This window comes from Astyanax mexicanus, chromosome 7 (genome assembly GCF_023375975.1).
Source record: "Astyanax mexicanus isolate ESR-SI-001 chromosome 7, AstMex3_surface, whole genome shotgun sequence".
NCBI classification, from domain to species: Eukaryota; Metazoa; Chordata; class Actinopteri; order Characiformes; family Acestrorhamphidae; genus Astyanax; species Astyanax mexicanus.
The window spans coordinates 43861738-43876708 of NC_064414.1; the positions used below are offsets into that span (position 1 = coordinate 43861738).

Consider the following 14971-nt stretch of genomic DNA (forward strand, 5'->3'; position numbering starts at 1 on the left):
GTTGATGTTGTTAAGCTGGTTAACCATCTCTTGACCAGCATAGTGTATGTTACATGTTGGCTCAGCATGATCACGACTGGTCACATTCACAAGCTTGGACTGGTGGGGGCTCAGTGGTTAGAGCACAGATAGAGTTGGGGGTTGATATCTGGGCTCCTCAAGCTAGTATACAACAGTTGTAGCATGGTGTGCATGGGTTTGTTCACTGCATGGATTGGTTAAAGAATGGGTTACTGTGTTTTGCACAAATATACAGTATGGTTGTCTTGTCTTGATAATATTAGTTGTCAAGCTTGCCTGTAGAGCAGCTACATCAAACTACTCAAACTCGTGCATAAAAACACACCCTATGCTGGTCAAAAGCTAAGCTGGTCACCCAGCTTAACCAGCTTAGCCAGCTTGAGCTGGACATGCTGTTTTATTTTTTTTGTCAGCAGGGATTTACACAGTGAGGCAGGAATATGAGTTTAGTGGGGATGGAGTCTGGATGAAAATGAACATTTAATTTTCTTACAGTTTAGCCAATATGATTTATGATAAAGGATGTAAAGTTTTTACATCAGGGGAAATATTGTCTGGCCTATGAGTGGAAAATATGTGCGATGGAACAAATATATATTTAATACATATATAATCCATCCCAGCCTGTGTGTGTATGAGAGAGACCTTAAAATGTGACGTTGTGTTCAGATGATGATGCTATTGGACAGCTAAGAGAGGGTGAGTCAGGTGATTTCTGAGGAAGCCGGCGGTTCAATACACGAGAGAGAGAGAGAAAGGGAGAGAGAAGCAGGGAGGAGAAGAGAGAGAGAGAGAGAGAGAGAGAGAGAGAGAGAGAGAGAAAGAAAGAAAGAGAGACCCAGCCCGGATGCTCTGTTATAACTAGCTAGCTGCCCATAGTTTTAGGACCCTAAGGACGCTGCTCTGCTGGTCTACCAGTGCCCCGCTACTACTAGCATCAGCAGCTCCGCAGCCCCAGCCTCTCCCTCCTCCTGACCGCGGGCAGCGCAGCAGCACTCCGCCGGGGCGCAGGCGCGGGGAGCGGGGCTGTATGCTGGAGCTGCGGCTCGTAAGCAGGTCAGTTGCATGCCGTATCGTGACGCGTGATGGCGGAGTGTGGCAGAAAGGGCCTGTCGCTGCTGGAGGCGGCCCGTTCGCGCTACGAGAGCCTACAGATATCGGACGACGTGTTCGGTGAGTCAGGGGACGACAGCAGCGAGAACCCCTTCTACAGCACCACCGGCGACTCCAACTCTGACAACGGCGGAGACGCCGAGGACACGCGGAGACTGAGCGGGACGGCGAACAGCGGAGCCCCGGGAGGCAGCCTGCAGGAGCCGGAGGCTGAGACGGAGGAGGAAGGATGGAGGGAGAGCCTGAGGGACATCACCCTGGCCCAGTATAAGGACACGCACGGTAAGACTGTCTGAGTGAATGGATGGAGGAGAATAGAGGAGAGGAGAGGAGAGAACACATGGTAACAGTATACAACAGTACAGTTCACTACAGATACAGAGAGTCGTGAGTGAGAGAATGAATGGAAGGATGGATAAATGGATGGATAAATGGATGGATGGATGCAGTGGGCAACACCTGTCACGTTCACCAGTGGAGCTCTGCTGATGGCTTTAATTTATTATTTTATATCAGGTGACTTTGCTGGATGACTGGCAGCAGCAGCAGTAAAGCTACCCACCCAACCACCCACTCATTCCATAAACACCTCATTAAAAATTAGCTATATAGAGATAAACATTCTTATTTTACAGATTTACATCTATATACATGGCTATAAGTTAATCCTTTGTGTTTACTTATGCATGTGGACAATATAATATAATATTGTTTAGCTACACATGTGTACAGATACAGACTGTATACAATATTAGGAGAAAAAATATTAATATGAGACAAAAGATTATTTTCAGGTATTTACCTCAAGATCTGAACCCACCCATTTTTCTAGTGAGCAAAAAATATTGGAACAGTTAAAGTAAATTAAAGTGAATAAGACTTAATATTTGTGACTCACTGTCATCACTAACCGTCTGCATTCTTCTTCTGTGATGCTTTTCCAGGCAGTGAGTGAGTCTTGGGTCATTATATTGATGCATGATGAAAGATTTCCCAATCAGTTTGGTTTCATCTTTTTTTTAAATTCGCAGGCAAACTGTTTCTATTTACATCAATGAATGAGTAATGAGCCCATCCCAGAATAAGTCATGCGAGCCATGACACTACCTCCACTGTGTTTCACAGATGGGCTGGTATGTTTAAGATCTCCACACTTTAGCATTTCCATCACATTAGTAAATTGGTTAATAATGTTTTTATATGGATTTACGTCCATGTACATGGCTATAACCTTTGTGTTTACATATGTATGTGGACAATATAACATTGAGCACAGATAAGGGTTGTGCATGATATACATGTTGAAAACTGATAATAGTGCAATTTAGTTTTTTGCATTCTGCAATAAATGTACAGGTGTTCACCAAAAGTGAATAAATCAACCGAATATGTCAGGATATTAAAGGAGAAGTTTGTCGCGAAAAACTGCACGTTTAGTCGATGCTCCCAATAGGATAGCATGCCCATGCAAAGAAATTACTATTTTTATACCATGTACAATCTCAAAGTAGCTCCACACTTCATTGGCAGAATTCCAAAGGTTCTGACATTTAAAACAAGGCACTGATAACTTTATAAATGCTCAGATAGTTTGTTTAAAAGCACTGTTTATACATGCAGTAGCTTGAGGTAGTTTTTTAGGTGCCACAAACTTGAAATTATATCACAATAACTTACTCTGACAACCATGAACAAACAGTTTGGGTAAGTGAACAGATTGCAAAAATAATCCAGTGGAAATGCATGAATAACAGCTATTCTGAAATATCTCTGTAGTATTTGTGTATTTCCACAGAATTAATAATGCAATCTGTTCCCCTATCCTACCTATTAATTTGTGCTGGTCAGTCAACTTAAGTTTAAGATGGCAGCCCTTAATGAAGTGGGGAGCTAGTTTTACATTACATTTGGCAGACGCTTTTGTCCAAAGCGACTTACAATAATGTTGTACATAGTGTAATAGAAGTTCAGAAAATGTTGAGCTTCTTAATGGTGTAAATATAGCTTTATTATTTTTTTTGCAAGAGCAACAATATGCCTCTATCATTAGCATTGTAAGTCTGTTGGGAGCATCGACTAAAAGTGCTGTATTTCAGAATACTGGGAACAAACAGAGGTGGGATATTTGGCATAAGTTCCTACACCCCAAGTGCATTTCACAGTGGATTTCTCCTTTAATAAAAGAGATATCATGCCCATGTGTGGCCTGTATGGCTAGCTCAAATGGAAACCAAAAAGATTTGTCTACAGGTTCCACGTTTGCTCCACATATCAGTATCAGTGATGGGACCAGGAGGGGTTAAACATGGGTCCTGTCTGTGTTGTCCACTGCACATAGGTACTAGATGAGGCCCATGTGTAATTTAAGGTGGGCTGTAATGATTGAGCCAATTTGGGAAGCTCAAATGTGTCCTCGTAGTAACACATGAACAAAAAAACAAACCAAAAATTGGTGAACCCACTGTTTATGGGGAGCTTAGTTCTTACTGTGCTAGGTGTTCAAATATTTGCTTTTGGCCCCTTTGCTTTTTTTTTTGAAACTGTGAAAATGACTGACATGTGATGCCCAAATTTTGCATGCCACTATATTTATGGACCTTTATGAAATTTTCTATCATTTGTTTGTTAAGAGAATGCATAATTTAATGACCTGTTTTATATGTGGATATTTCAACAGCACATACCTGGATTAATTAAAATCTCTGTAATGAAACATGAAACGGGTGGTTCTTTAAACACTGACTATCTCCACAAGTCTTAGAAGTATATTATGTATTATGATAACCAAATTCATATGGTAAATACTTTTTTATATATGCCACCCTTTTAAACAGAGCTATCTGGATATATTTTATCCATAGGACACTTACCAGTTGTTAATGTAGGCCTATTGGACTGCACACATTTTTGCATAACATGCACTTATGTCATTGAGGCAAATTGTATGTGGCTTCACTGCCTGCCTAACATTCAAATATGATCGCTGGTTATCACCTAATATTAGAGTGTCTCTTAACTCAGGTCAACCGAGATCAACTGCACACAGCACAGCTCTGATCAGCACTGTCTGTGTCATAATGTCAGAAACGTCTGTAAGTGTCATACACAGATGAGAATGACATACAGTCATGCTTCTGTGCAGAAATATGCTCTATTTTAGATTGACAGGCCAGTATGTGGAGGGATTATGAATCTCCTGGCTAGTATAGCAAGCTATGACTCAGTGTTTAAAAAACAAATTACATTCTTCTTGTCTATGTAATAAAAAGAGCTATAATATTGATTCTGGTAAAATCCCACCAAGTAGGAGCACAGTGTTGTGGTGCAAATTTTCTATAAACCTTACTGTCACAGAGAGTAATGATGCTCATTTCAAGGGCTAAAGAGTGACATTATATATGTGGGTGTGCAGAAATAGAAATGGAGAGTGGGAAGTAGTTGTTTAGACCTGATTGAAAAAAAAATATATATATATATTTAAAAAAAATTTTCACGTTTTTGATCAGCAGTAGTCATTATCATTTTATTGAATAAACCTGCTTCTGAATTCAAACACAGGCCAGGTTACAAATTCAGCGACTACCAGGTTGTGCCAGTCGGCACATTAACTGAGGACTTCCCTGATCAGACAGTTCCACCAGCACTAGGGGTCAAATCTAGCATATGGTTTATGCAATACCAATGACTGGTCAGCTCAACACATTTAGAGGAGAACAGTGATAGCTAATTTAATTGGCTGAGACGTTACTGGGGATCAAACAATTTCCTGATGATAAAAAAAAAAGCTTTGCAAAGTTAGTGTTCAGTTAAAGACCACATATTAAGCTTATTATTTTTGTTTGTATGCACTATATGGACATCCTCCTCATTCGTTGTTTATTTTAAAATCAGGCAGATTGAAATAGATTTGTCTCTACTCTACAGGGAAGGCTTTCTACTAGGTTGTTAAGGATTGCTGTGATTTATTTAACTGTACCACAAGAAAGACAATCTGCCACAAGAAAGACAAAAGGACTTTAATCCTTTCTATCCCACGCCTGTGTTCCATAGACATAGTTCCAGTGGGATCATGTTTTTTTTTTGCTTCAAAGAGTTCTTATCTATTAGCAGCAGGGACTGGACTGTGTGTGCATTTGCACATCTATGTCAGCAACTTAAAAGTAGCTGAATGCATTTGTTAGGGAAGCTGTCCACAATCATATATAGTGTGTATTGTAAAGTAAAAGATGTGTAAGTGTAACATTTCCACGATTTTAGTACAACACAGACTGTAAAGCAGACTCAGATGTACGCAGCATCGCTGTGCTTTAGTTTCGGACAGTGTATGAAAAATCTTTATATTAATATGTGTTTCGGCGCTCCGAGTGGTCCAGCGAACTATGGTGCTGCCACTATGATCAGGAGATCGCCGGTTCGAATCCTGTTCATGTAGCTTGCCATCAGTTGCTGGATCCCTGAGAGAGCACAATTTGACCTTGCTCTTTCTGGGTGGTTAGATGGTGCTCTCACCCTTCATCACTCCAAAGAGTGATGTCGCTCAGCACAGGGCATCTGTGAGCTGATGTATTGGAACCTCGGTAATGCTACTCGGTAATGCTGCATCAGCAGCAGTTAGAAAAGAGGCGTTGGCTGAGTTATCATGTATTGGAGGAGGCATGTGCTAGTCTTTATCCTCCTATTGTTGGGGCATTACTAGTGATGGGGAGGGGGGATTGGGGGGGTTGAGTTCTAATGAGTGGGTTGGGTAATTGGCCGTGTAAATTGGGGAGAAAATAGGATATCCTTTTTTTTTTATAATATTTTTTATGTTCAAATCTGATTGTATGTGAAAGGATGTTTAAAGGCACAGTAACAACAATAATACTTTTCAAAGATAAAGATAATACTAAAGATAATACTTGAAAATACTAATATACTAGAAATTCTGACTGTAGGGTATAGGCACTGTTTTAAGTCTGTTTTAATATTCTAATCATTTTTTTATATAAAGAAAAGAGCTCATTTAACAGTAAAAAATCTAATTACGTAGTTGCTAATATAATTAAAAGTGAAAGGCCTATTTTTCATGAGGAAATGTTAGTATTTTAGCTTTAGGCCAGAATATGCGGCCATGTGTTTCTCAGCAAGTATACTAAATGTGCTTTTTTTTTTTTTGGACTTAATGTGTTTCCATGGTTAAAGAGATCTAAACAGGTGTGTGTCTGCCAAGCCTTTCTGATCGCTTCATACTCCAGTGATACTCAGTGGTTTCCATATCAGAGGTGTTTGTCAGTGGAGCCAGAGAGCATAAAGATCTGTAATTGTCTGAGCACCTGCCAGCATGAAAGATGGATGGTGGTGTGAGAGGGTGAGAGCATGGCAAATGAATGGAAACACTTAAACAGCACCTCATCTCACGGCTAATGAAAGAGCAACCACTCAGACTGGGCCCCGCACTACAACAGGGACAAGCATTATAGTTATAAAGTGCCGTGAATATTAGTCAAGCCTGTCTGAGAAAATTGCTCAGTTATTATGGACATGTTTGGGCAGTAGTTAGATTTAAACCTCTGCCTATGGATGTGCAGTGATGCTTAAAAATCAATTTTTCCTCTGTGAACTAATGTGTCTGCATTATCACTTAAGTGTTCTTTTATCTGCACTGTATTGTAAAACTTAAGTCGCGAGCTGAAATGTGTAGCTTTTAGCTTCTGTTTGTATCTCTGTAGTGTGTGTATATGTTGTAGACTGTGGCATTCTATTGAGTTGAACACAGTAGAAAGACACAGTTTGGTCATATGTAGCTCCTGGGCATCATACTGTAGATCTGTATGGCTCTTGTTAACAGACTCGAGTCACTTGACTGTAGCACTGACATTACAAATCACACAAATGAACCACTGAACTGCCCTTAGTGCTCTGAATAGACGTGGCCTACAATACATTTAACTGGGCTTGTATGGGCTTGTTATACCCGGACATGCCGAGTCACGGGATGGACATGAGATTTTGCCTGGTCCCACAACACTGGACAGTGTTCAGCATCACTCACTAGATAACACCTCACAGGGGTGTGCCATATCATATCGTACGCGATAATATCGCCAACTTTTTTGAATATTGTGAACGATATTATATCCTGAAATATTGTGCCGTATCACCCATCCCTAATTATTATCTGTTTTTAGCAAAAGAAAAATAAATAAAACACTAAAAAATTCACACCCATTAAATATCTACTAGATACAAATAATATCTGTCCAGTATCATTTATTTTACTTCAGTTCTGGATATATATGGAGATATATATATTTTCCCTTTAATCCCACCCAAGATGGCGGCGCGTTAACGCGCAGCGGCCGCTCCGGGTCCGTTAAATGGTGCTTTTGTGTTACTATTTGTTGTTTTTTCCGTTTATTTCCTGCAAATATGTGCATCGGAACACCCGTGCACATGTTCTACCACCGCCAGACCCTGCTACAGTGGAGAAACCAGCCAGAAAACACGCTACCGGACGAGGTTCTGCAGACGCTACTTGAGCTTAGCCTGCTAAGAGACCCAGGCTGCCAGCCCGCGGTGTTTCCTGACGCCGGAGCCCAGCGGAAGTGCCATCGCAAGCGGTGCGAGCGTAAGCAGAAGCGCGGAAAGAGAGCTGGGATCCGCGCGAGGCTAAAGGCTAGTCCTAGCCGGCCGGCTATACCATCGCTCTTTCTGGCAAACGTCTGTTGCCTTGACAATAAACTGGACTACATCCGACTCCAGCGAACAACCCAGCGTGAGTTCAGAGACTGCTGTGCTTTGGTTTTTGTGGAATCGTGGCTGAACGACAACATTCCGGACAGCGCCATTCAGCTAGACGGGCTAACCGCGTTCAGAGCGGATAGGAGCGCGGCTCTATCCGGGAAGACCCGCGGTGGAGGCGTGTGTGTTTACATCAACGCGGAATGGTGTAACAACGCTGTGACTGTCGCCAAACACTGCTCTCCGCTGGTGGAGTTCCTGATAGTCAAGTGCAGACCTTTTTATTTAGTACGGGAGTTCTCCGCCGTGCTAATAGCTGCTGTCTACATCCCACCCAGCGCTAGCATTGGTGCTAATGCTAAAGAGGCTCTGTGTGAACTCTATCGGTCTATCAGCGATCTGCAGAACAAACACCCAGACGGACTGTTTATTATCGCCGGAGATTTCAACCACGCAAATCTCAAGTCAGTGCTCCCTAAATTCCATCAACATGTGGACTTTGCAACGAGAGGAGCGAGCGCGCTGGATCTTGTTTACACAAACATCCCCAGCGCGTACCGGGCGGAGCCCCGCCCCCACCTCGCTTTCTCGGACCACATGTGTGTTTGGCTGACTCCAACATACACAACACTCATCAGACGCTCCAGACCAGTTCAGAAGCAGGTGAAAACCTGGCCGGCAGGCTCCATCTCTGCCCTTCAGGACTGTTTTGAGTGCACTGCATGGGACATGTTTAGGGAGGCTGCTACAGAAGGCGATTCTGTTGATTTGGAGGAGTATGCAGCATCAGTCACTGGCTACATCAGCAAGTGTATTGATGATGTCACTGTCTCCAAGACCATCACTACACCCAAACCAGAAGCCTTGGATGACTGCTGAGGTACGTGCGCTGCTGAGGACCCGCGACTCCGCCTTCAGAGTGGGTGACAAGGTGGCCCTGAGGAAAGCGAGAGCCGACCTGTCAAGAGCCATCAGAGAGGCAAAGTGCGCACACGCCCAGAGAATCCACAGCCACTTCAAGGACACGGGTGACGTGCGGCGTATGTAGCAGGGCATCCAGGCAATCACCAACTACAGGACAATGCCACCGTCCTGTGAACGTGATGCCTCCCTCCCTGATGCCCTGAACAACTTTTATGCACGGTTTGAGGCACAAAACAACACGATGGCAAGAAAGACCATGCCCAAGCCGGACGAGCAGGTGTTGTGCCTGACTGCAGTGGATGTGAGGAACACTCTGCGCAGAGTCAACCCACGAAAAGCTGCAGGACCAGACAACATCCCCGGCAGAGTGCTCAGGGAGTGCGCAGACCAGCTGACAGATGTTCTCACGGACATCTTCAACATCTCCCTGTGCAGCGCCACTGTCCCAACGTGCCTCAAGTCCACCACCATCGTTCCCGTGCCAAAGAAGTCCACAGTGTCCTGGCTCAATGACTACCGTCCCGTTGCACTTACACCCATCATCATGAAGTGATTCGATAGGCTAGTCATGAGAAACATCAAGACACGACTGCCCTCTTCACTGGACCCCCTGCAGTTTGCGTATCGTCCCAATCGCTCCACGGACGATGCCATCACCACCACCCTTCATCTCTCCCTCACCCACCTGGAGAAGAAGGACACTTACGTCAGAATGCTGTTTATAGACTTCAGTTCAGCATTCAACACCATCATCCCACAGAACCTCATCAGGAAGCTAAGCTCGCTCGGCCTCAACACCCCCCTCTGCAACTGGATCCTGGACTTTCTGACGGGGAGACCCCAGTCAGTCCGGTTCGGGGGCAGCACCTCCAGCACCATCACACTGAACACTGGGGCCCCCCAGGGCAGTGTCCTGAGTCCTCTGCTGTTCACCCTGCTGACTCATGACTGTGCTGCAAAACACAGTTCTAACAGCTTTATCAAGTTCGCCGATGATACAACCGTGCTGGGTCTCATCACCAAAGGCGACGAGTCAGCATACAGAGAGGAGGTGCAGCGGCTGACAGACTGGTGTACAGTCAACAACCTTCACCTGAATGTGGACAAGACAAAGGAAGTGGTTGTTGACTTCAGGAGAGCACAACACACCCACTCTCCACTCAACATCGACGGGTCCTCTGTGGAGATTGTTAAGAGCACCAAGTTCCTTGGTGTCCACTTAGCAGATAACCTCACCTGGACCCTGAACACCAGCTCTACAGCCAAGAAAGCCCAGCAACGTCTCAACTTCCTCCGGAAGCTGAGAAAGGCCCGTCTCCCTCCACCCATCCTCACACTCTTCTATAGAGTGACCATTGAGAGCATCCTGAGCAGCTGCATCACTGCCTGGTTTGGGACCTGCACCGTCTCTGACCGCAAGACCCTCCAGCGTATTGTGAGGACAGCTGAGAGGATCATTGTCGTCTCTCTCCCCTCCATCACGGACATCTACACCACCCGCAGCATCCGCAAAGCAACCAGCATTGTGAATGACCCCACCCATCCCTCACACATACTGTTCTCCCTCCTGAAAATGGAAAGCACTAAAAACCCTACTACCTCACTGGACTCTATTGCACACTGTGTAATAGAGGTAATTACTACCTCACTGGTCTTTTTTGCACACTTTTTGCACACTGCATAATTTGCACACTGTATTGTTATTTATTATTCTTTGTCTGTATTGTGTTGTATTGTCTGTCTGCACTTTTGTACTGTTGCACTATTGTTCTGTCTACACTGTGTTTATGTGCACCATGGTCCCTGGAGGAACGTTGTTTCGTTTCACTGTGTACTCTGTATATAGCTGAAATGACAATAAAAACCACTTTGACTTTGACTTGACTTTTATCCAGAGATATATCCCTGTATCCAGAGATATGGAGTGCATTATTAGTATCGTGACTTCTGTTACAATCTGATGAATATTCTTGTATTTTTTTATATCTCAGTTAGGGGTGTGCCATATCATATCGTATGCAATATTCAAATTAAATTTTCATTTTGTTGCAGTGGGGTATTCTTGGAATATTTATGTTGTAATTGAATGTTTTGTCATATCGCCAAGAATATCGTTATCGCAAAAATACCAAGAATTATCGTGATATTATTTTAGGGTAATATCGCCCAACTATACAGGTGTGAGCATTCCCAAGCCAGCCTCTGTATTGTATATAATGTTTGTATATAATAATATTTTTACCATAATTTCCTTTCCTACTGTATGTTTTATGAGGTGCACCTTATTAAATGGCGCAGTATCAATGAACGTCTTTTTTTCTGGTCTATTTTCATAAACAAGGCGCATCGGATTATAAGGCTCATTTTAAGAGACACTATAAAGTACGTCTAATTCAGCAGGTCTCTCTGCTGGGTGGTGGTAGGGGGTAGCTAAATAAGTTAAGTAAACTTAGCTAAGTAAACAAAACTGTAATAAAAAAGATTTTCTTTTAAAGTCAAACGAGTGCTTGATATTAATCCATACAGATTTCTTTCCTGAGAAGTGATAAAAGCGCTTCCGTTTATTTACAGCAAGCTTAGATTACAGAATTTCTCCAACACTAAGGCTGGAAAATTAGCTTCTAATGGCGGACGACAGCGCTACACTGAGGAGCCCTGAGTGTTTTGCTAACCCAGGGTGATATTAGCTAGCGGTTCATCCCACGTAGCTTATTTTAACTGTGTTCTTTGGAATGACTGTGCTCCGTCCATTTTGGGAAAAGGCTGGGCAATGTACATCAAAACTAATATCTTCATATTTTTCAGCTGAAAGGTAAGGATATACGATATATATCTCGATATAATTTATTCCATAAGTTCATAACAAAACAGACTTCTGAGACAAAGCTACATGTTCCAAATTTTACACAGGCACTTTTATTAACACTCAGCTCTAGATGAACATGAAATATATGCTAGAGATGGAAAGATCGAGCCGCTATGTATCGGTTTCAACAAACTGGGGGAAAGAAGAGAAAGGCGAAGTGTGGAACACCACATAGTCTATATCAATATAAACTATATTGTTTTATCTTGTATCTCCTATGAAAATATGTCGATATACCGATATTGCCCAGCCCTATTTTGGGATGAGTTGGGGATGAAATGGGGTGGTGATTATCCAAGATCCTGACCTCAATAAGGCTCTTATTTCTGAATGCAGTCAGATCCAAAATCTACATATTATTACAAAATACAGTTCTAACAAGAACAATTAGCATCATTTTAGAAGAACCAACGAACAGGGTTCATACGATCATCTAAAACTGGAAAAGTCATGGAATTTTAAAATAGCAATTTCCAGGCCTGGATAAGTTAAAAATAAAAAAACCCAGAAAGTTTTGGAAAAGTCATGAAAATTTAGTCTACATATATTTGTCTAAAAAAAATCTAAAAAAAATCTATATTGTTCTAACAAATACGTCAGCTCAGAGTTAATTCAGTAAATTAAGCCTACACGATGGAGCTCTCAGGATCTGACACACATTTTATTATTAAAGATTCTGTGTCAACATTTTTATCAGATTAATTTTAGGCCTACTGTAATCAATTCTGATTATAGTTTTAGTAGATTTTTTGTTTGTTGTTGTCCATGGCTGTACTGATCGTTTGGTCATGACAATTTGCCTTAAAGGCATGGAAAAGTCATAAAAAATTCATGGACATTTATTGGTTAAAAGTATATTCAGTATTCAATATAAAGCATTTTGTACATTATGCTCATCTATTTGTTGTGTCTTTACATTGCTTATGTTTAACCTAAATGAGTTTTTTTTTTTTTTTTTTTTTTTTTAGATTCTGGATTCAAATGCAGTTTGTACATGTTTTGCATAGGCTGATCTCAGAAACTGGATGGGAGGGTGTCTGATACCTCGTGTCTGCTCTCTCCTGTCAGTCCTCTGTTTGAGCGCTCGCTCTGACCCAGCAGCTGCAGCCGTTGATAAATGGCATATCTTTTCGCTGCGGTGGCCCGGAAACTTCTGTCAGTCACCGTGAGGGAAAATGGGCCATCTGGTTGCAGGGCTTTTTGGGCTTGGGCTTGGACTCCAGCACGGCGCCTGACAGGTGGTACCCTGAGCCAATCCGCCACAGGCACAGTTCCGTTCTGTATGATCTTATCTCTGTGTATATCGCAGACAACACTATCGGCACCAGAAAGCACGATCCACATCGCCAACCGTGCATCACTGTCAGGGCCCCTGGCACTTTGGCACAACTGTAGGCTATTCTGTCCTCTGTCTCAGCATCGCGTTGGCCTGAATGTTACTTTTCTGCATCTGCAAATTATCATCTGAACTTGGTTAAGTCTATGATTATGCAGGGTTATAGAGTGCTGTGCTTTTTTATTTTTGATGAAAATTATGCGGACAATAAATATAGAACCATCGATGCTCACAGATCATTCAGTGACATTTGCTGGAGATAACCCCTCCCTTACACAAGAGCAAACAGGACCTGGCTGCTGGTATAAGACATGTTTGTGTTCATGCACGGCAGCATCACTGGTGTTCATAGGAAAGCTGGACAGGTAGAGCTATTCATTTCAATCTATTCAGTTTTCTTTACATTGAGTTTGATCTCTTGTTTAAATAAATGTATATTAGCAAACTTACTTAATTTAATTTAAATATTTTTCTAACATTATATTAAACGGATATTATTGCAATCAATGAAATGATTATCATTTTAAGATCATTTTATTATTAATAATTTAACAGCATAATAATGCAGTTACAACCTTCTCTTAAAGCATTTTTTCACAGTCAGTCCAAAAGTTAACAGATAATTCAGAAAGAACAGACAAAATAAGAAAGCCCTCCCCCCTCCCTCTCAACATCTTTTTTTTTAGTATTTTGAAAATGTATAAATTTCTTAAATAAATAAAACGAATAAAAAAGCAAAGTTGACATATTGGCTCATTGATGTTAATGGACTTTCCTAGCTAAGAAAAGACAATTTTATTTTAGTGGATGTCAATAGCTAAAGGAACGTATGTGTGGACTGTCCTCTAGTAGGCTATTAAACAAAATTACTGTAAGCCTGGTATTGTCTGATGCCTGTTTGTATCAAGAGTATTGTCTCAAACAATGTAGTACATTGTTCATTACTGTTACAACACTACTGCTAATGCATGAATATTCCATTCTCTAGCTTGTGTTGTGCAACACTGGTTAGTACATTCTCCACAGAAAAAAATAATCGTTGCTAATCGTTATTCCAGTTGTTCCAGTTATTGAGATCAATTCAGAATTCAATTCCCCTAAAGACAGGCAGAAGACAGGCAGAAGACAGGCAGAAGACAGGCAGAAGACAGGCTGAAGACAGGCCGTGCTCGGTGTGTTGGATGAGCCGCACTACAGCGTCATTCTGGGTCGTTGCAGGAACTCTGCCAACTGCAACAGGCCTTCAAAGCCCATCAAAGGGACAGAGGGATGGTCCCTAATACAAAATCTGCATTAGCATATCATTATCACAGTACACAAGAAGTGTGCATTCTGAAACAATAGTAAAAGCTTTTAGATGTAATAATGAACCACTTACAAAATATATTTACTAACACAATGAATGCATTAGCGTTTTAAAAAGGTTAGCCTGTAGCATTACAGAAATAATGTTCCAGGAATGCTCTAAAAAAACATGCCATGTAATAATGGTTTGCCTCACAACGTTATAAGAACCTTTCTCACATAACTTCACATAACTAACAGCTAGTTGAATACTAACATTATGTAACCATTAGAAGTAACATTCCCAAAACTGAAAATAAATAATGCACAGAAATAGGCACAGAACAAATACACAGAAATATCTGAGAAGTGTTGTTAACATTGTTAGAAATGGACATGTTCATTTTTGTGGTGTATGTAAATTTCACAATCTGAGACATACAGAAGCAGCATCTGAGGTAAAAGAAGCATGTGGACTGAGGTTGTAATACAATATTATTGTAATATGACTCCGGTTATGTTGGATAACAATCATGTTGAGAGTTTTTCTCCTGTCGGCTTAACCAGAGTTACATTGTGCAGTTAGCAGCATTCCAAGTTAATTGTAACAACAATAAAAATCACCATTCTCATTATTACTGGACTTTGCTGCTGTCTTGGCCAGGGCTCACTTATAAGAGAGATTTTTAATCTCTGTGCGACTCCCC

General features: G+C 41.8%; 1 protein-coding gene across 1 annotated transcript in view; it reads left to right on the top strand.

The window, feature by feature from the left end:
- Positions 1 to 751: 751 nt before the first annotated feature.
- pgbd5 (piggyBac transposable element derived 5) overlaps positions 752 to 14971 on the top strand; it is a 54734-nt gene continuing 40514 nt past the window's right edge. Inside the window, exon 1 of the mRNA XM_022684545.2 lies at positions 752 to 1416. Within this exon, the coding sequence (XP_022540266.2) occupies positions 1107 to 1416 (310 nt within the window). The 5' untranslated portion in view covers positions 752 to 1106. The remainder of the gene's footprint in view (positions 1417 to 14971) is intronic.